Source organism: Lissotriton vulgaris, chromosome 10 (genome assembly GCF_964263255.1).
Source record: "Lissotriton vulgaris chromosome 10, aLisVul1.2, whole genome shotgun sequence".
Classification (NCBI taxonomy): Eukaryota; Metazoa; Chordata; class Amphibia; order Caudata; family Salamandridae; genus Lissotriton; species Lissotriton vulgaris.
Genome location: NC_141698.1, coordinates 376,794,047 through 376,814,383, shown reverse-complemented (window position 1 = coordinate 376,814,383; position 20,337 = coordinate 376,794,047). Strand labels below are relative to the sequence as shown.

The window sequence follows — 20,337 nt, the reverse complement described above, 5'->3', positions numbered from 1 at the left end:
TTACTGCTAAAGCAAGAGATAACTCTGTGCATGATAGTAGAAGGAAACAACAGTTTAGGGACATTCGAAAACGAATGATCCGCAACAGGATAATAGTTAATTTGTTAAAAAATATTAAGAAAGGCCAACAGAAAGTGGCATTTTATAAGAAAAAGAAAAATGTAGAGAAAATTATTGATCAGGCTTTTGAAATTAAGCAAAAGTTATTTATTTTGGTAATCAATAGAATTAGGAAACTAAACAAGGTAATTTCTGATTTCAAATCAAATAGTAGATGGAAGAGAGTAGTTAATCGAAGTAATTTTTGTGAAGTTTTTTCCGGAGAATGGATGCATAGTTCAAGTTGTGAGGCATTTTTTAATGAGGAGAGTTATTTTCAGGATAATGATTTGGTGCTTGCAGTTGACACCAGTGGTCGAGCTTATGAAGTGAAAGATGGTTGTCCAGTTGAAAAAGAAAAACTTGTGACAACAGAGACAGAAGAGGTGTTGGGTAATGAGGTTTTAGGAAGACGTCCTAAGGGTCCTGTGTACATTTGGAAGTGTAGTTCTATTTGCAGTGTGCGACAGGATTCCATCAATTTGCTTTGTGATTTTGTACGGACATTTAATAAGAAAAGTTTGAAGCAGAAAATGAAGTTGTTGCAAGAATTAGATCCTTGCAGAGTGAGAGAAGCGACTGGTTTGCATGGTCATTCACTGGCTTGTCTTTCCAGGAGAGTATGCCAGAGTGTTTTTCATCATTTCAGGATGCTAGCAGTGCATCATAATAAAGTGAGGAAATTAGTCAGAATGTTGTATTATGCTAAGAGTCCAGCAATTATGCTTAAACAATTATGCGCTGCTCTTTTGCATGGTTCTGAAATAGATGTCAAGAATATTTGTGGAGAAATTGAGTTTTGTTACTTTGGAAGTAAAGATGAAAATGTTCAAATTGACCCAGAAGTAGAGGGTAATGTTGAAGATAATGTACAGGTTTCCAGTACAGAAAATTTTCAGAAGGAAATTGCCACGTTTCAGGTGAAATCAAGTGAGAGGCCTAATTTCACTTGTGTGTGTTGTCGATGCACTTATTATAAGAATCAGATTAAGTTAGTGGATTTATATGCAAAAAGTGAAAGGGAAAATAGTAGTGAATGGAAGGATTTCGCAACATACTTGATGGTAGAAAATTGTTTTGATTTGGGATCGGATCAACGTGTGTGTACTTATTGTTGTAACAAATTAAACCAAAACCAGGTGCCTGCTACGGCGGTTCATAATAATCTGGAATTGGTTGAGATTCCTTCTGAATTGAAGAATTTAAATACTTATGAATCTATTTTGATTCAAAGTATCCATCCCTTTCAGGCTATTGTAAGAATGGAGCCAAAGACAGGGAAGTTGCCTCCATCAGATTTACAGAGAGGATTAAAGGGAAGGGTTGTTTATTTGCCTCTAGATTTGAACAAAAACATTAACACAATTGGAGTAGAAAAAGTGGAAGAGGAACCTCTGGTTATCTTAGTTAATGGGGTTCCGACAAAGAATAAGAAAATATGGCAAGATTTAGTGGATGTTAGGAAAGTCAAAAAGGCAACATTGCATTTGAAAAAAAATAATAAGTACTATAAGAATGTATATGTTGCAGAAGAGGAAGTAAGTGATGAAGAGGATAGCGATTTGTGTGCTGGCCAAATTGAGAAAGTAGAAGCCTCTAAAAGTGAAGAAATATATGAACATTATAGTGTTCATCCTTTGCATTCCAAGGAAGTCATGGGGAATGCTATTGAGTTGTTTCAAATGAAACAAGCCAAAGGGAGTCCCATTAGTGTTTGGGAGGAAAGTTTGGAAGCTCGGTATTTCCCACAGCTATTTCCAACAGGTCAAGGAGGAAGATATGATGAGCGACCTCATCAAATTCCTGCTTCTGAATACCGGACTTTACGATTGTATGCCGAAGATCCTAGGTTTCGTCAATGCATTCCCTATTTGTTTCATCTCCTGTTTGAAAGCGATCTGTCTGGACTGTCATATGCAGTGAACCACATCTTGAAAAGTGGTATACAGATGCGAAACATCTCGGCAAGTGACTTTATGCATAAAGTCAATGTCCAAGACAGTATTTTGAATTCTCACCTAATTAATCTCATGGCGTGTCAGCGTGGTACTAATGAGTACTGGTACCGTCGTCATGGTGATTTAAAATGTATGCTGAGGAACTTAGGAACTCCGACATGGTTCCTCACTCTGAGCTGTGCCGAGTATGGCTGGGAAGACTTACTTGAATTTCTACGAGAGGCAAATAGAAACATTGAAAACATTGAATTCAAGACACCCGGAGAACTGTGTTCTTTGGATCCAATGAATGTATGCAGGTACTTCAATCATAGATTTGAAGCTATGATGTCTTTCATCATGAATAAGAAGAATCCACCTCTTGGAGAGGTGTTGGATTTCTTCTGGAGAAAGGAGTACCAAGCAAGAGGTGCTCCTCATATACATATGCTGCTGTGGATCAAGGATGCACCTAAATTTGGAACAGATCCGGATGACTTAGTGATGAGTTTCATAGAACAGTATTCTACGTGTGCTGTTCCAAACGCAACGGAGAAGAAAAGCCTAGGAGAACAAGTTCTACGTTTCCAAAGCCTTCATTGTGAAAAGTACTGTCGTCGTAAATTCAGAAACAAGGACAAGTTCTACACCAAATGTCGTTTCAACTTTCCACGACCGGTGATTTCTAAAGGAAGAGTGAACAGTTTGATGTCTTTTCTGCGACATAATGTGACGAGGAAATCACCCAAAAATACATACAATTTGAAAAGGAACGAAGAGTCCAAGTATATCAATGACTACAACCCAGTGATTTTGTCCATGTGGAATGCTAACATGGATATACAGTTTGTGGCTGACAACTGTATGGCTGTGGCTCGGTATGTGACATCTTACATCACCAAAAAAGAAAAGACAGAATTGAAGGATATGTGGGAGGACATTTCCCATGAAAAGAGCCTCAGTAAGAAGTTGTACAGTTTCAGTCTGAAGATGTTGTCGCATCGAGAAATCGGAGCTTACGAATGTTCTGACCGGTTGTCTTCAGCAAGTTTTTATGCCAAATCCAGGAGTATCGTTTGGGCGAGTCTTGGTCTTGCTGCAACGCGTAATCGAGTTCTGAAACCTGTGCGGGAAATTGAGTATTTGGCGGAAAAGGAGCCAAACAGTACTGACATTTTGATGACCAACATGTTGGATACATATTATCCAAATTGAAGCAGTCACCTTGAGAATGTTTGTTTGTATGAGGTTCTACAAAATTACATATTCAAGAGGAACATCAAAGAAGATATTGAGAAAGGAGTGTATGCTGTAATTGGAAGTGAGGGATGTCTGGTCAAGCAAAGAAAATGCCACTTGGTAAACCATCGAAAATTGAGTGGCGAATCTCCAGAAAAAAAGGAGTTTTTCTATTTAGCACTTTTGCAACTTTTCAAGCCTTGGCGTGCAGAAGAGGAACTGCTTGGAGATTTCCTCTGTTACGAAGACTCTTTCACTGCCGCCAAGGAGACCATAGAATGTCCTGCTTTTCCCAAATATCAAGAAATGTTGACTTTGGAAATTGAGCAGGAAGCAACGATTGCAGCCGAGATTGCCAGAGACAGTTCTCAGGACAGTCAGAGTTCTGTTTCATTGAGTCAGGATCCACTAGGAGGACCTGTTATCGAAAACGAAGCTGCCACTGCTATGAATGAAGTGGAAAGAGCCATGGCACATGCTCAGGAGGATGCGGTTTACTTAGAAGACTTGGAAAAACAACTCAACGTTGAGCAGAGGAAAATATATGACGAAGTTACCAAGCAAATTGATCATGGATTAAGTCATGAGAAGAAAGAGTGCTCATGCACGTCGTTGAAGCCTGTCCGACTGTACGTGAGTGGAGAAGCGGGAACTGGAAAAAGTTTCCTCATTAAAGCAATTTCTTGTTATTTGCAGGAAAGGACTGAGTCATCGCTGTCTTGTGTTGTTACCGCTCCAACTGGACTGGCAGCACATAACATTAAAGGTATTACTTTGCATCGTCTACTGATGCTGCCAGTGGAGCATGACAACAAATTAGAATACCACAAGTTATCTGGAGATGCTTGTTGTGAAGTTTCAAGAGTCTTGAGGAAAATGAAACTTCTTATCATTGACGAAGTAAGCATGGTTTCCAATGTCATGCTTGCCTTTGTGCATTTGAGAATGCAAGAAGTTCTTAAAACTGAGTATGATGTGTTATTTGGTGGCAAACACATCATTGTTTTCGGAGATCTTCTGCAGCGCACACCAGTGAAAGGACAACCTGTGTTCAAAATGCTCACGCATGAAGATACCAGGAAGTGCCTAGGGAGCATTGGCAACGTCAATATATGGTTAAACTTCAATTATGCTGAACTGCATGAAAATATGCGTCAGGCGAAGGATGAAGATTACAAGAATATTCTACAAGATGTTAGAATTGGAAAAGTGACTGAGCATGGGAAAGAAGCTTTACATGCACGATTACTGTCAAATTTATATCCAGAACAAGACGTTGTGCCTGAGAATATTTTTCAGAAAATTACTGAGAAGAAATCCGGAATATGTTTGATGCCAACTCTTGCAGAATGTGCCATCTTCAACATCAAAATGTTGCATTTAGAAAAGCAAGAGATTGTGAAACTGGAAGCTATTGACAGAATAGAGCATATGGGATCAACAATTATTTTGTCTGAGAATTTGAAATCAAAATTGGATTCATTAGAGAAGACTATATCTAAAACTGCGGGTTTTGAAAAGACTTTGAATGTGTGTTTAAATTGCCGAATCATTTTGAGAAGGAATTTACATGTTGAAAGAGGTCTGGTAAATGGATCAATGGGTAATGTTGTTGATTTTGAGAAATACAGAAGTAGAGATAGAATTAAATTTTAAAAAATTAAATTTGATGGCATTGAGGAAGTACAGCTAATTGATCGTTGTTCTGCTAGGTTTTTGCTTGTTAAAGACTTATATGTTCGCCGTAAGCAGTTTCCTGTATGCTTGGCATATGCAGTGACAATCCATAAATCGCAAGGTTTAAGTGTGAATAGTGCATTGGTGAATATTGGCAGTTCTGTGTTCAAGGAGGGTATGGCATATGTGGCATTGTCACGAGTTAGAACTTTATCGGGATTGTACTTGATTGACTGTGATGTCACAAACATTTGTGCGGATCTAGATTGTGTTAAGGAATACAATAGGTTAAGAAGAGAGTATGCGCCACATTTGCCTCAATATCCTTTGTTTGAGAAACGTGTGGTAGGCCGGAAACGAAGAAATATCAGTAATAGTAGGGAGGTTGTAGCAAAAAGCCCAAAAGTCGATGAACCGAAAATTGTAAGCAGAAAGAAAATGGATTCTGTTGAAGATGTTGTCGGTTTTCAATTTGAAAACAGTTCTGGTGTCAACTGCTATGCTAATGTAGTTGTTAATGTTGTCTTTTCACTAGAGACTTTAAAAGAACAGATTGTGATCAATTCGGAACAAAGTTCATGCTGTTTGTTGAATTCTGTGTTAGAGAAATGTAGCACTGATAGAACAAAAGTAGAAAGTGTATCTGAAGTTCGTTATCTGTTAGACGAATGTTCAGGTCAAACAGAATTCTCTGAAAATATTCAGCAGGATTGTCAGGAGTTTTTAATGTATATGCTTGATGTATTGCAAGATGAGGGTGTAGATGTAGATCACCTGTTTGGGCTTTCTTATCAATGGCAGCATGACTGCGAGAACTGTAGGGTATCAAGTACTACTAGTGTAGACTCAGAAAGATTTATATATTTAACTTTGCCAGACAGTAAATCAGTCTCCTTTAATAAGCTAGTAAATGCAGCGGATCACAACATGGAGTGTAGCCAATGTAAATCTGAAATGATGTCAACATTATTTATACATAGATATGGACAGTATGTCATTTTAATGATCCAACGATGTAGGCCTGATGGATCAAAATTGTCAACTTTAATAAAAAATTTGTTGCTTCGCAGTTGTCAATATCAGGAAGGACTTTTGTAACTGTAGCAATTATCTATCATGACGGTCCTTCAACAACATCAGGACATTACACAGCTTATTTAAAGTTTAGAAACGGCTGGTCATTCTGCAACAATTCTGTTATAACTTTCAAAAAAAAATTGCCGTATGACCTTAAAAATTCTTACCTGGTGTTTTTAAAACCAAAATTTTAAGGAAAGAATCTCGGGATGTGCTCTGAGGAATTTCAAGAGGTTCATGGAGTAGAGGGAATGTAAGTCTGCAATGCTGTCTAGATTATTGGTCAAAACTTTTGATTATAATGTCATTTTAAAAATCCAACTATATAAACCTGATGCAAGTAAGTCTGCTTCATAATAAGCAGTATCAGTGTCATAGGAAAAGTAGAACATGAGTGAGCAAGAAGGTTAAGATATTAGTAGTCCAGGATTGTGAAAGTAATCTTAAATGTTTTCTTTCTGAAAGTTGCGAAAATAGAAAATGACGGGATTTGCTTACAAGAATTCCAAGAGTTGTAAATCGCTCTAACATGATTTGGCCATGTGGATACATGTGGTAGAATGTGAGAAGTCTTTATCGTATGTAACATATTTTTCAAAACGATGGAGGTTTTCTTTCAGAAAGTGGCGGGCTGAAAATATTAATAGCACAACAGAGTGTAAGCTGTTCATAGGACATCCTTCGACGTCATGGAAAGTAAGTTAATTTTAAGGAGTTTTGAATTCAGATTTCTTATGTTGTATGGGTTTTTTAAACACAATCATTTTGATTGTGTTTTTTTTTCCCCGCTGTTACATGATGAATACCTTCAAGTCACTGATTTTAGTGAAATTTGATACATTCTGAGAACAGCAAAAATAAACCATTTAACATGTATAATTAATTCTCTACTTTTTGTACTTATGATATACATTTAGAAATGTGAGGTAGACATGGAGAAACTGAGGCTTCTGTAAGTGTCAAAGTTAATGCATACAGTGCTGCACTTCTGGGTACTGTTTTTTTTTTAAACCTGAATAGGCCTCACCTCAAACAAACCTCTGGAAAGGACACATCTTATTTGCATCCTGAAACAATCATTTAAAATGTTAGAGAAAATTTTATGATGGCTTTACATCTCTTTTGCGCTGCCATTGCATCACTGTTGTGAGACATCAGCAGTGCAAAAGATGCTCCATGTTCCAAAATAGGCCTCACTTCATCAGCATCAAGATACTGTTAGTTTAAAATATATATCTTTAGGACTGTGTAGGGGACGTAGAGAAGCAGAGGCTTCTGTAAATGTCAAAGTTGTTGAAAAACTGTTTGTTCTTGAACCTTTTCCCTTGTCTTTTCTAATTTTTAAATACATGTTTTAATATTTTTGAAATGTTTGTTCTCTCTTTCACAGATTGAAAGTATGAAAAAAAATTTAAAAAGTTAACAGGAATTATAAGGTAAATGTTTTCTACTCTTTTCGTACATTTCTATCAAATTCACCTACTAAAGGGCTTCAGACTATGGAGCTTTAAACAAAGATTAACTAAATGTGCAAATTTGGAGCTGTGCCCGTGGCTTTTAGTTCAATACACAAGTGCATTGACCTAAAATGCGTGTGCACATTACCAAATCGCCGTCTGTTTCCTCAGGCGTACTCCTCCCACACCTTTGTAGTGAAGTTTAGCTTCACTATAAACGCCCCGGCTGCTTTACATCCTCATTCTACTGTCCCCGCTCCGTCCCCTCCCCTGTCTGCCGTGTGCATTTCTCCTCCCCCCCCTCACAGTAACGCCACTCACACACGCAACGCCACTCACACACGCAACGCCATTCACATACGCAACGCCACTCACACACACAACGCCACTCACACACACAACGTCACTCACACACACTACGCCATTCACACACGCAATTCATCCACGCAATGCCACTAATCCACGCAACGCCACTCATCCACGCAACACCAATGATCCACACAACACCAATTATCCACACAATGCCACTCATCCACACAACGCCACTCATCCATTTGCAAAACCAAAAGGACAAATTCTTCTATTGTGAAACCTATTGCATTTTCAATGCTTGATTCTTTCACTTCCTTATCTATTTTGTTTCCCACAATTATATCCTCTTCCTTCTTTTCTTCGGTAAATAAATCTATTAAACACCATTTCTGGTTTAGTCCCTATAGCTGTCTTTCTTTTAACATTACTCTCTGTTTTCTTCCCTTGTACTTACTCCTTTATTTTTTTTAAAAAAAATTTGGGGTTAGCTCCCGGTTCGCGTACCGGCGAGCGAACCGGAAAGCGAACTAAAAAAAAAACAGCTTGCCAGAGTGTTACACTTTCTAGCAATTTTTGTATAAAGGGGAGGTAGTTCTGAAAATAACTTTTTTTAATGTTTTTGTTGTTTTATATTTTTTTTTTCTTTTTTGAACATTATTTGTTTTTTTTGTATTTTTTGAACAACTTTATGTTTTTTTTGTTTTTTTTGAAAGGGAAAGAACAAAAAAAGGCATTGAAAAGGGCTCAACAGGAGCAAAAAAAAAATTATTGCTTGGGGCGTTTAGAGCATCGGTGTTTCTCAAATGCTAAATTAATTAATTTCACACTCATATTAGCGCATGAAATTAAAGTGCCACAATATGAACAAGTAAGCTTCATATGAACAACATTTTTTTTAATATTTGGCACTGTTTCGTGTGCCTCTGCAACCGTCAGAGAAATATCAGCAGATGTCCTGGCCCTCGAAGTTGGGGGGTTCTCTTGCAGGTCACGCATCTCTGCCCGGCTATAATTTAGTGGATGCCACCTCTGCATATGTCGGTGCATCGTGTAGTTTCCATAACTGTACTTTTTTTCAGTGCCCCTGGATAATTTATCTTGGCATATAAGGCACGTAGCATAGCGTGCATTAACTTTTTTCTCTCCTGGTGGAATAGAAAAAAACTGCCAGATAAAACTATTTTTGTAATGAGATACCCGGGGTAACTCTTTCACAAATCGTGGTGCCTCTTCTTCCTCTTCCTCTTCTGGATCCTCTTCCTCCTCTGGGTTTCCAAGGAACTGTGGAGGTGGTCCTCTCTTCCTATGAGGAGATGGTGGTGTTGGTGGTGGGGGTGCACCAGCTGAAGCTACTACTGAAGCCATTTTTTTCACAGAGCAAAATAGGTCTTCCTTTCTCAAAGTTGAAAGTCAGAGTGAGAAAAAAGTGGGGGCTTTCATCATTTGGGAAAAAAAATAGTTCTAAACCAATGAAAAGTGTTATTTTTAGGTCACATGACCTAGTCTTACATCATTAGGAAACCAAAAGTGAAATGAACCAATGAAAAGTTTTATAAACAAGTCACATGACCTGTTCCGCTCACGTTACGCGCTGCGCGCCACGCCCCGGATCGCTTCCAGTTCGCGGTTCGGAGCACTTCCGGGAGCGATAACGCGGCGCGTCATAAGACGCATTACGCGACAACGTGATATGTCGCGCTTCCGCGATGCGTCATGATGTTGATTTCTAATGCGGCAGTTGCGCAAACGGAACGTTTACCGGTTAGCGGACCGGGTCGCGGCATCAAATTGAGCTAACGGAAAGCTTCCCGGTTCGCAAACCGGGAGCGAACAAAAAAAATATTTTAAAAAAATTAATCATAAACATATAAAATATATTTTGGGATTTAAAGAAAAATACATTTTACAGCTACAGATATTAGCTTTTAAAAAACCAATGAAATTCACTGAAAAAACCATAGGTTATAGACCATATATAGTTAGGAATTAGCATTTACAAAACCATATTTTACTCACACAAAACCATTGAAATTTCATATATAGTTAGTTGCCCTAACTATATATCGCGCACCCGCAATCCACTGCTGATGATGTCACATATTACATCATTCATGACATGGTCAGTGAGGAAGGCAGACAAGTGCCGAAATGCATTCGCCAAAACAGGAATAAATTCACTTCTAACAGATGTTCCCCGGTGTGGTCTCTACTCTTGTGAAAGGAGGTTTTTGGTTCATATATATATATATATAAATATATATATTACCTACTGGCGGTCGCCAGTAGGTAGTTATAGTTAGGATTTTTTTCAATGTTAAATCTCAAAATTCTATTTGGAATAACTTTGACGCCGGTTGACGAATCTGCCTGAAAATGTCCTCAAAATGGCCTCGTCGAGCTCCGGTCCTTCCCTGAAAGTTTGGGGGGGATGCGTCAAGCAGGGGCTGAGATAAAAGGGGGGTCCCAAAACGCATTTTCCCCATGTTAATTTCCATAGGGCGGTCGACCTCACTTTTAGCCCGAACGGCTGAATGGATTTACACCAAATTTGGCAAAATTGTAGGGACTGGTAGCCTGATGTGCCTTTGCTATATCTCAAGATATGTGCTCCAGTGGATTTTGAGTAATTTAGGTTCAAAAAAATATATATATCTATAAGCGCGCCCCGGTACGCGCACAGGGGAGCGCACCGGGCGTGCAACGCGACTTGCGTACGGAAAGCTGATTGGCTCTCGGGTGTCTGTAAACATTCTAAACAGTCCGGAGCGGCCGCCATCTTGTGTCTCAGTAGGATCGAGACATGAGAGGTGGCCAAAACAAAGGGGGAAATGACCATAAGGGGGCAGAGTAGACCCTCCCTGACCCCCTAGGTTTGATGTGGGGGCTTTAAAAGGGCCCCGCGGGGCAAAAAAATATATATATTTTTTCGGTTTTTTTGCGGTGGTGCGCCCGGTACGCGCACCGGGAACCGGACCGGGGAGCGTACAATGGGGGAAAAAAATGATAGACTTTTCAAATATTGTATGTTTATTAATTGTTCTTTTTGTTGTCCAGAGTCTAAAATTTAATATACACCGTCTCCTTTGTAGATCTCTTGCATGTTGTTACAGAAGTTTTTGTGGTATATGGAATTCATAGCATAGTCTGTCAGGAAAGCAGAAACAATATGGAGGTAGGAGATGATAAAGAGATGTTAAATACACATTGGAGATAATATAGTGGGAGAAAGGAAGTAACTATGAGCAAACTTACTATATAACACAAAAAAGTTGCACAGTATACTTTAAGTCTGACTTTACATTTTAATCAATTTGGTACTAGTTTAAGAAATACATATAAAAATGAATAATGTCTCAAACAGTTTTTGAATCATTAAATATAAATTTATTTTTCAGATTCCTTTTCCAAACTTAACAAAATTTCTAATATTTGATTGTCAGAAATGTCCTCATTTTGAATTAGGAAATCTACTGATTGTACACATTGAAGTAGTTCATAGTCCCGTGATTCATCCATGAATTCTGAGTCATTGGGTTCAATAACTTTATTATTGTTGCTCTCCAGAACAATTTTGATGGAATTTTTTTGTTCTCCTTCCATTTTTGTGCTGTAATTTGCATTTAAAAAATATATCAGTAGAGATAGGGCACTGTTGGGTTTAAGTTCAGACAGGTACTTTGGTTTTTTTAACAGTAATTTTATCTTTGGGCAGTGTATGGTATCAGACTGGAAGTAGAAATGTAAAAAGTGTATGTGATAAAGCCTAAGTAAATTCATAATTATACAAGACAAGCCTAACTCCATCCATAACTATAACAGAGAAGACTATCTTATTCTATAACTATTACAGAGGGATAGTATATAACTATCAGAAAATGTTTTCCAAATTAACTTAAAGTGCACAACATACTTCAGTTTTTAAAATACCATCTTACCTTTCAAAAAGAAGTTTAAGTTGTCAGTGAAAATGCTCTTGAAATGTACTTCAGGAAGTAGTAGTCAAAATGGCTGTGTTTCTCTCTCTTTCTTTATATATATTCAGGTACATAACCAATCAAATGTCATGAAATAATAGTAGAAAATGAAAGTAACATTTTAATTGGTTGTCAATTCTAACACTTCATATGTGTTTTTGTCATGTAATTTACCTCAGGATATTTATTCAGGCCTACAGCATAAATGTCTCAATGGAATTCCATCAAATTTGGGTAAATGGTAGGGATTGCTATGTAGTTGGGCCTATTCTATATTTGATGAAAGTGTCTCCAGTGGTTTTTCTGTAAATTACTTTCCCACCTTTTTTTAGGGAGCGCTTACCGGTGCACGCTCCGGTACGCGCACCGGCAGCGTTACGGGAGTCCTCCATTTTGTGATTCGGTAGAATCGAGACACAAAATGGAGGACAAACAACGTTGGGAATGGGTAGAAGGGGGCATGGTAGTCACTTCCTGACCCTCTGGGGTTTCTGAGGGTGGCTTAGGACGCTCATATAGGCCAAAAATGAAATTTTGTTTTGAAAAATTTCGCGGGGGAGCGCTCGGTACGCGCACCGGTAAGTGTACCAGGGAGCGTACTTTGGTGAAAAATAGTGAAAAAAGTTAGAAAAAGATAAACGTTTTGAATGATCAGAGGTAGGGTAGCTCTGAAAAGAGCTTTTGGGTTCTCTGGCTGATTTAAGTACCTACAAGTAGGTTCCAATGCACAGTCTTAAATTCAGGAGGAATATTCTATTCCCCTCATCTGAGAAGTGCACACCATCTACTCTGTAGATGTCTTGCATGTTGTAAATCAAGTTGTTGTTGTATATTGAACCCATTCCAAAGTCTCTCATGTAAGCAGAAACAGATTTATTCACATGTTTCCGTGCTTTCTCAAAAGTGTCATCAATTCATCAAAGGTGTCCTTTAAAAGCATTTCCAGACCAACCCCAGTCATAGTGCCCAAATCATTTCCACCACAGTCTACTATTAAGAGGTCAGGGTTTGGCAGATGCAAAACGGTTTTCACCAATGGTATCAATTGATGACATCTCAATCCTCTCTGGCCAATCCACTTGATTTCCACATTTGATAAATCAAGGTTGTGATAATTTCTGCTTGCTGCATACCTTTGAGCCCAGTGGATGTAGCTATGTCCAATAATCCATACAGAATACATGATGTGAGAAGGTTCAGGTGCAGTCAGATGAAGTGTGGGAATAAAATGGCAATTGGAACAGTAGGAGTTTACAAAAAAATAATTGTGGCGTTTCCCTGCTGTTGAATCACAAGCAATGATTGGTGGATTCAGTTAGTTGAAAACAGAAAGTTAGGGTGCATGGTTGTGTTGTGTATAAGAAGCAATTTGAATGGTTAAGAAAAAGTCACTAAAAGCAATAATGCCCTGGATAAGCTGGTGTATTGAGAGGTCAAACATCCTTGCTGACTTAATTTGCAACATTGTAGAATAAACTTTTGAACCTGAGAGTTCAGTTAGGAGGGAGTTGCTATGGTAACAGATAGAAAGGTCTGAGAGGGGGAAGGGTATTGGTTTGAAAATAGTGAGGGAAGACTTTTGATTGGTTGAAATAAGGCATATGTGTGTAAAGTTAGAGATTGTCTATGCCAGTCTTGGTTTCAGTGTATTGAGTGCACACCTTTTGCTCTGCTAAAGAAAAATTGGTGTATGTGTCTGACATTGTTTTCAATCTCCCAAAGCATTTGTAAAAGTAAGTAATCATTTATTTAATTTAGATAGAGACTTGTTTGCTGTATGGAGAATATTTGGAAGCAGATAGTGAAGTTTCAGTAGTGAAATTGAATGCTTGTACATAGGTCCTGTGTTGTGTTTCTAAAATGTTATTCAAAAAACGATTTTGGGGGCAAATCAATGGTATTTTCATTTGGCCCTTATTTATGATTGCCTTTTGCTGCTGGTACATCAATTTAAACATGGGAAAAAAGTGACGCTCTGGTGACACAAGGCCTTCATAAATAAGGTCCTGAGTTTTTTAGTTGTTGGTTTGTGTCTTGCTTTTTGATAATGCTTGATATCAACATTTGCAAGATAGAGGATTTGTATTTTGTGAAATAGTGAGGGTTCAGTAGTGAAATTGAGTGCTTGTCCATAGGATCTTTGCTGTGTTTCTAAAATGTTATTCAAAAAACGATTTTGGGTGCAAATCAATGGTATTTTCATTTGGCCCTTATTTATGATTGCCCTGTGCAGCCGGTGCATCACTTTAAACATGGAAAATAAGTGACGCTCTTGTGGTGCAAGGCCTTCATAAATAAGGCCCTGAGTTTGTTTGCTGTTGGTTTTTTTTTTTGCTTTTTGATAATACTTGCTATGAACATTTGCAAGATAGACGATTTGTATTTTGGGAAACAGTGAGGTTTCAAAAGTGATATTGAGTGGTTGTACATAGGTTCTGCGCAGTGTTTCTTAAATTTTATTCAAAAAACGATTTTGGGGGAAAATCAATGGTATTTACATTCAGCCCTTATTTATGATTGCCTTGTGGCACCAGTGCATCTCTTTTAACATGGGACGCACTGGTGGCGCAAGGCCTTCATAAATAAGGCCCTGAGTTTTTTTGTTGTTGGTTTGTGTCTTGCTTTTTAATAATGCTTGATATCAACATTTGCAAGATAGAGGATTTGTATTTTGTGAAATAGTGAGGGTTCAGTAGTGAAATTGAGTGCTTGTACATAGGATCTTTGCTGTGTTTCTAAAATGTTATTCAAAAAACGATTTTGAGTGCAAATCAATGGTATTTTTATTTGGCCCTTATTTATGATTGCCTTGTGCAGCCGGTGCATCACTTTAAACATGGGAAATAAGTGACGCTCTGGTGGCGCAAGGCCTTCATAAATAAGGCCCTGAGTTTGTTTGCTGATGGTTTGTGTCTTGCTTTTTGATATTGCTTGATATGAACATTTGCAAGATAGAGGATTTGTATTTTGGGAAACAGTGAGGTTTCAAAAGTTATATTGAGTGGTTGTACATAGGTTCTGCGCAGTGTTTTTTAAATGTTATTCAAAAAACGATTTTGGGGGCAAATCAATAGTATTTACATTTGGTCCTTATTTATGACTGTCTTGTGGCACCGGTGCGTCTCTTTTAACATGGGAAGCACTGGTGGTGCAAGGCCTTCATTAATAAGGCCCTCAGTTTGTTTGTTGTTAGTTTGTTTTTTGCTTTTTGTTAATGCTTGCTTTGAATATTTGCAAGATAGAGGATTTGTATTTTGTGAAACAGTGAGGTTTCAAAAGTGATATAGAGTGGTTGTACATAGGTTCTGCACAGTGTTTCTTAAATGTTATTCAAAAAACTATTTTGGGGTAAAATCAATGGTATTTACATTTAGCCCTTATTTATGATTGACTTGTGGCACCTGTGCGTCTCTTTTAACATGGGACGCACTTGTGGCGCAAGGCCTTCATAAATAAGGTCCTGAGTTTTTTTGTTGTTGGTTTGTGTCTTGCTTTTTGATAATGCTTGATATCAACATTTGCAAGATAGAGGATTTGTATTTTGTGAAATAGTGAGGGTTCAGTAGTGAAATTGAGTGCTTGTACATAGGATCTGCAGTGGTAGCTCCCAGACCCTCCTCTTCCCCAGCAAGATCAAGGCTGCACAGTAGTCTGGTAGAGACAGCAATGTAAAAAAGTACATAAATGAGCCTAACTGGGTTGAGGAGGTCTGGATCCTCCTCATCACATATGAAAAAAATAGTCCAGACCACCATTAAAAGCATGTTTTGGTTGGAGGCGCCATTTGAACGCAACCACCCAACGGCAGGTATTTATAATGCAATTCTGGCTAAAATGTTAGCGCTGGACCTTCTCCCTTTTTCTTTTGTGGAAGGGGTGGGTTTTCTAGAATTTGTGGCAACAGTCTGCCCTAAATGGAAGGTTCCTAGCCGGTCCTATTTTGTCAGAGTTGCGGTACCAGCACTACATCAAGATGTGCTGGTTGTGATTGGGGTAGCGCGGGTCCCGCATCGCTGAGGGGCGTCTGAATTTGCCGGGAGCTGCTGGTGCGAAATCGGGGCTGAGGGCTGCGAGCAGAAGGGTTGGGACTCACTCTCCCAGGAGTCTCAGGACATCCCGCGCCCGTTCCACCTGGGCCGCTCTCCCTCATCGCCCCGCCCCCAACAGAACTTGCTCAAAATCCCTGACTGCCATTGCCTCGTGGGACCTTTCTGAGCCTGTCCTTGCTACTGTGTGGACTCACCGATTGTCTTCACCTCCACGCCTCGCGGTACCCGCTGCGCGGGTCCTGCATCGCTGAGGGGCGTCTGAATTTGCCGGGAGCTGCTGGTGCGAAATCGGGGCTGAGGGCTGCGAGCAGAAGGGTTGGGACTCACTCTCCCAGGAGACTCAGGACATCCCGCACCCGTTCCACCTGGGCCGCTCTCCCTCATCGCCCCGCCCCCTTCCTTCACCCACTCCAAGGCCATAAGTGAGACCGAGAACCCCGCTGCGCGGGAGCGCGCGGGAGTGCGCCGGGAGAAGCCCGGGACAAGGGCGGGACCGTCTGTGGCCGTCAGGGGCTGAAGGAGGCTGGGCTGGGCCCACTTTCTTTCGCCCGCACCTTCTTGAAACTAGCCGAACCAAGGAATAGGTCACGGACATGCCCTCACCGGCACCATGTGAAACTCCATCCAGGGTGGGGGGAAGCAACACTGGGACTCTGGACAACTATTTTAAATCCGCTAAGGGAGAAGGGGGAAAAGAAAGCTCCTTAGAGAAGCGCAGGGCAGAGCGCCGCCGCTCCATTGAAATCATGAAAAGCAGACCCCTTAGCGAGATAATTCCCTATCCCATTTCCCAAGAGGAAGGCACCCTCAATGATAGCCAGGATCCATCAACCCAAGATGGCGTCCCCCTACTACTACGGGATAGCATTACCATCCCCGGTACATTGTCCGAACAGATCACGGAGGCCATCCCACCTTCAATCTCTACCAATATGGCTGTTGTTTTGGTCACCCAAACCCCCCGCCCGACAAAATCAAGAAAAATAAGCCTAAGCAAATTGTTGTGGCGGAACTGCATGGCCCCCCACCCAGCAAGCGCAGAAGGAAGACGAGGGGGGGACAGGGGAAAACTAAAATATCCCACCTAGACTTTGGCAAAAAACACAAGCCTGCACTCACTCCCATCAGGGTCAGAGAGAATGTGCATACTGTTACTTCTCCTAAGGACACAAGTGCTATCACTGCTGTTACTAACAGTGATTCAGGGGTTAACCTGTCCAACACAGTGTTGGTTTCCACCGGCCCAGACACTGCAGGAACGACGTATGCCCAACCCACTACCCCGACTCTAATGCGACTCATGTAATGTAACAGCATAAGAAGACACTCGAGTCTAGGATAGGGGGCCGGAAAGGAATTCAAAGGGAAGGGACGTCAAAAAGCTTCACCCCCAAGCTGGAATGGACTACGATATCCAACCTCCACCTCCACGCCTCTGTATCTAGAAATACAAGATACACAGAATCAGTATCTCTCCTATTTCTCTCTGTACCCTCCCTTTCCACCCTGTCTCCTAACCACACTCCACCATACACAACCCACAATCTCCTTACTTGTGAAAGATACAGGAACTGCTTTCGGGAGGTCTCTGCAGCAAGGAGAGGGAAACTCCAAAGTGGATGGGAGCTTCCAGTTCCAGAAGCGGTTAATGAAAGGGAATCTGCTCTCGGGAATCAATTGCGCTAATCAGGGATTCTAGGGGGAAAAAGCCAGGTCCATAGGCATAAAAAACCCCCAAACTACTGTCCATAAGCGTCTTTCCGTACACCACCAGGTAAAAGTTTCCAACAACAACGTTTCACTCTTCCGGGATCGGCAGCGTCTGCAGCTCTGTCCAGCGCGGCAGAAAACGCCCAAGCGGCACACAAAGAGGCGGATTGCCTACACAAAATGCGGAAACCGAGTGCGCTGCTTCCGTGTAGATACCGAAAGCACCGGTAAGAGTTTCTTCTAGCGCGCACACACGCTTCTACTTCAGCTTGTTGCCGAGTGAACCGGAGCCCCGGTTTACCTCGGCTCTTCAGACCAAAGTCAGAAATCCAAGAGCTCCAAGGAGCCAGGAACCAAACAAGGGAAAGGAATTAAGGCTAAATAACGTAAAAAGGGAAGGGAGGGGGGAAGGACAAGAAAACGAAGCTCTACAAAAACGGGATACAATCAACCAGGGAACACGAGCCCGTGAACCCCAGACAAAGCTATAGCTCAGGAACAACAACCCAGCACCTGGAACCCAAAATTAAAGATACCAAGCACTGACTCAAAGGAGGGCGGTGCTTATATTCCCTCAATGCTGATCATGTGATGGTGGAGCATGGCCATGGAGGACAGACTGGCCCTGGTTCCTAACAGTATCCCCCCCAAAGGCCCTCCCTACCGGACGGGGTTTAGAGGGATGCTGTCTATGGAACGCTCGAACCAGCTGAGGAGCGTGTACGCTACCAGCTGGTTCCCAGGTCCGATCCTCAGGTGTATATCCCTTCCAATCCACCAGGTAGAAGAGACGACCTCTCCTACGCGGGAATCCAAAATAGTCTGAACCTCGAACTCCTCTTCCCCATCGACTAACAAAGGAGGGGGAGGTGGCAAAACCTGTGTTGATGGAACATAGGGCTTCAACAGTGATGTATGAAACACAGGATGGACCTTGTATTCATTGGGCAAAACTAACTTCATGGCCACGGGATTAATCACTTGCTGTATGGCGAATGGTCCCACAAACCGAGGCTGCAGTTTACGAGAGCCCTGCAACCTAAGATTGCGCGAAGCTAGCCACACCTGATCCCCTACCTTATATGAAGGAGCGGGAACTCTGTGTTTGTCTGCCTGAACCTTCATAGACTCTTTGGAGGCCTGTAACTGTTCTCGTGCTCTGTCCCATATCCCACCCAGGGACCTACATACATCGTCTATGGCTGGCACACGCCCCGTAGGCTGGATGGCTAACGCCCTGGGGTGATAACCCAATGAACAGAAAAAAGGAGTCATACCTAAAGCGGAATGCAAGCTGTTATTATACGCAAACTCCGCAATGGGAAGAGCCACCCTCCAATCACAAGACAAGGACGTCACCAGACACCTCAAGTATTGCTCCATGGTCTGGTTCGTCCGTTCAGTCTGACCATCTGATTGCGGATGATAGGCTGATGACAACCTTATCTCTATCTTCAACACCGAACACAATTCCGTCCAGAAATGAGACACAAACTGTGCTCCCCTGTCTGACACAATCGCAGATGGTAACCCATGGAGTCTAACTATTGATGACATGAAGACTAATGCCATCTCCCTCGCAGTAGGCACCTTGGGTAAGGGAATAAAATGTGCCATCTTTGTGAACAGATCAACCACCACCATTATAGCGGTATGTCCTGACACCAAAGGTAAATCCGTCACAAAATCCATACTAATAGTATGCCAAGGAGCAGGAGGGACCTCTAAGGGCTGCAACAGACCAGATGGCTTGGTGTGGGAAGGTTTATCAATGGCACACACCGGACACGCTGCCACATAACCCTGGATATCCCTGATCAGTGAATCCCACCAAAACCAACGCAGACACATCTCCCTCGTCTTTTGTATCCCTGGATGTGCTACCAATGAAGAGGAATGACACCACTCCAATACCTTCTGTCTGAGGGAGGGGGGCACAAACAGACGGTCCCCATGGTACAATAGCCCGTCCTGCATCAATACCTGTGGCACCGCCATCCAAGGGGCCAAATCCAGTTGTTGGAGGTGCCGTTTGATTAGAGTGGGAAAATCCTCAACTTGCGTCACCCCTACAATCTTCTCAGCACTGATCATGGGTCTATCCTCCTTCACTCTGCTCTCCCCCCTCCCCTCCACATGGATCCTGGAAAGGGCATCTGATTTTATCTGCTGTGCGGCGGGTCGATAAGTAATGACAAAGTCATACTCATTAAAAAACAAGACCCACCGCATCTGTCAAGGTGTTAACGCACGAGCAGAGCGAAAGAATTCTAAGTTCTTGTGATCCGTATAGATAGTGATCGTATGTCTAGCGCCCCAAAGATAATGGCGCCACTCCTCGAACGACAATTTCACCGCCAGCAGCTCCCTCTCTGCCACAGTATAATTGCGCTCCGCAGGCAGCAAGGTTTTAGAGAAGAAGGCGATAGGATGCATCTGACCTTATTCAGCATCCCTCTGGGACAACACCCCTCCTACCGCACACAAGGAAGCGTCCGTTTCCACAAAAAACGGTAAAGCAGTATCGGGATGTACCAATACAGGGGCTGACGTGAAGGACCTCAACAACGAACGGAAAGCATTCTGGACTTCAGAGGACCAGTCAAAGGAAACCCCCTTCCTCAATAATCGGGTCATAGGAGACACGATGTCAGAAAAATTGGGGATAAAGCGCCGATAAAAATTGGCGAACCCCAAAAGGGCCTGAATCTGTTTGACCGTGGTTGGGATAGGCCAGGTGATAATAGCCTCTATTTTCCTGGGATCCATTCGGATACCCTCTGCTGTGATGATAAACCCCAGGAAT

General features: G+C 41.5%; 1 protein-coding gene across 1 annotated transcript in view; it reads right to left on the bottom strand.

Annotated features, from left to right (window-relative positions):
• Positions 1 to 18,494, bottom strand: part of LOC147685290 (uncharacterized) — a 36,368-nt gene extending 17,874 nt beyond the window's left edge. The window contains exons 1-2 of the mRNA XM_086939773.1: positions 18,196 to 18,494; positions 17,210 to 17,262 (exon numbers count right to left, since the gene is read on the bottom strand). Of these exons, the coding sequence (XP_086795899.1) occupies positions 17,210 to 17,262; positions 18,196 to 18,494 (352 nt within the window). The remainder of the gene's footprint in view (positions 1 to 17,209; positions 17,263 to 18,195) is intronic.
• Positions 18,495 to 20,337: the final 1,843 nt, after the last annotated feature.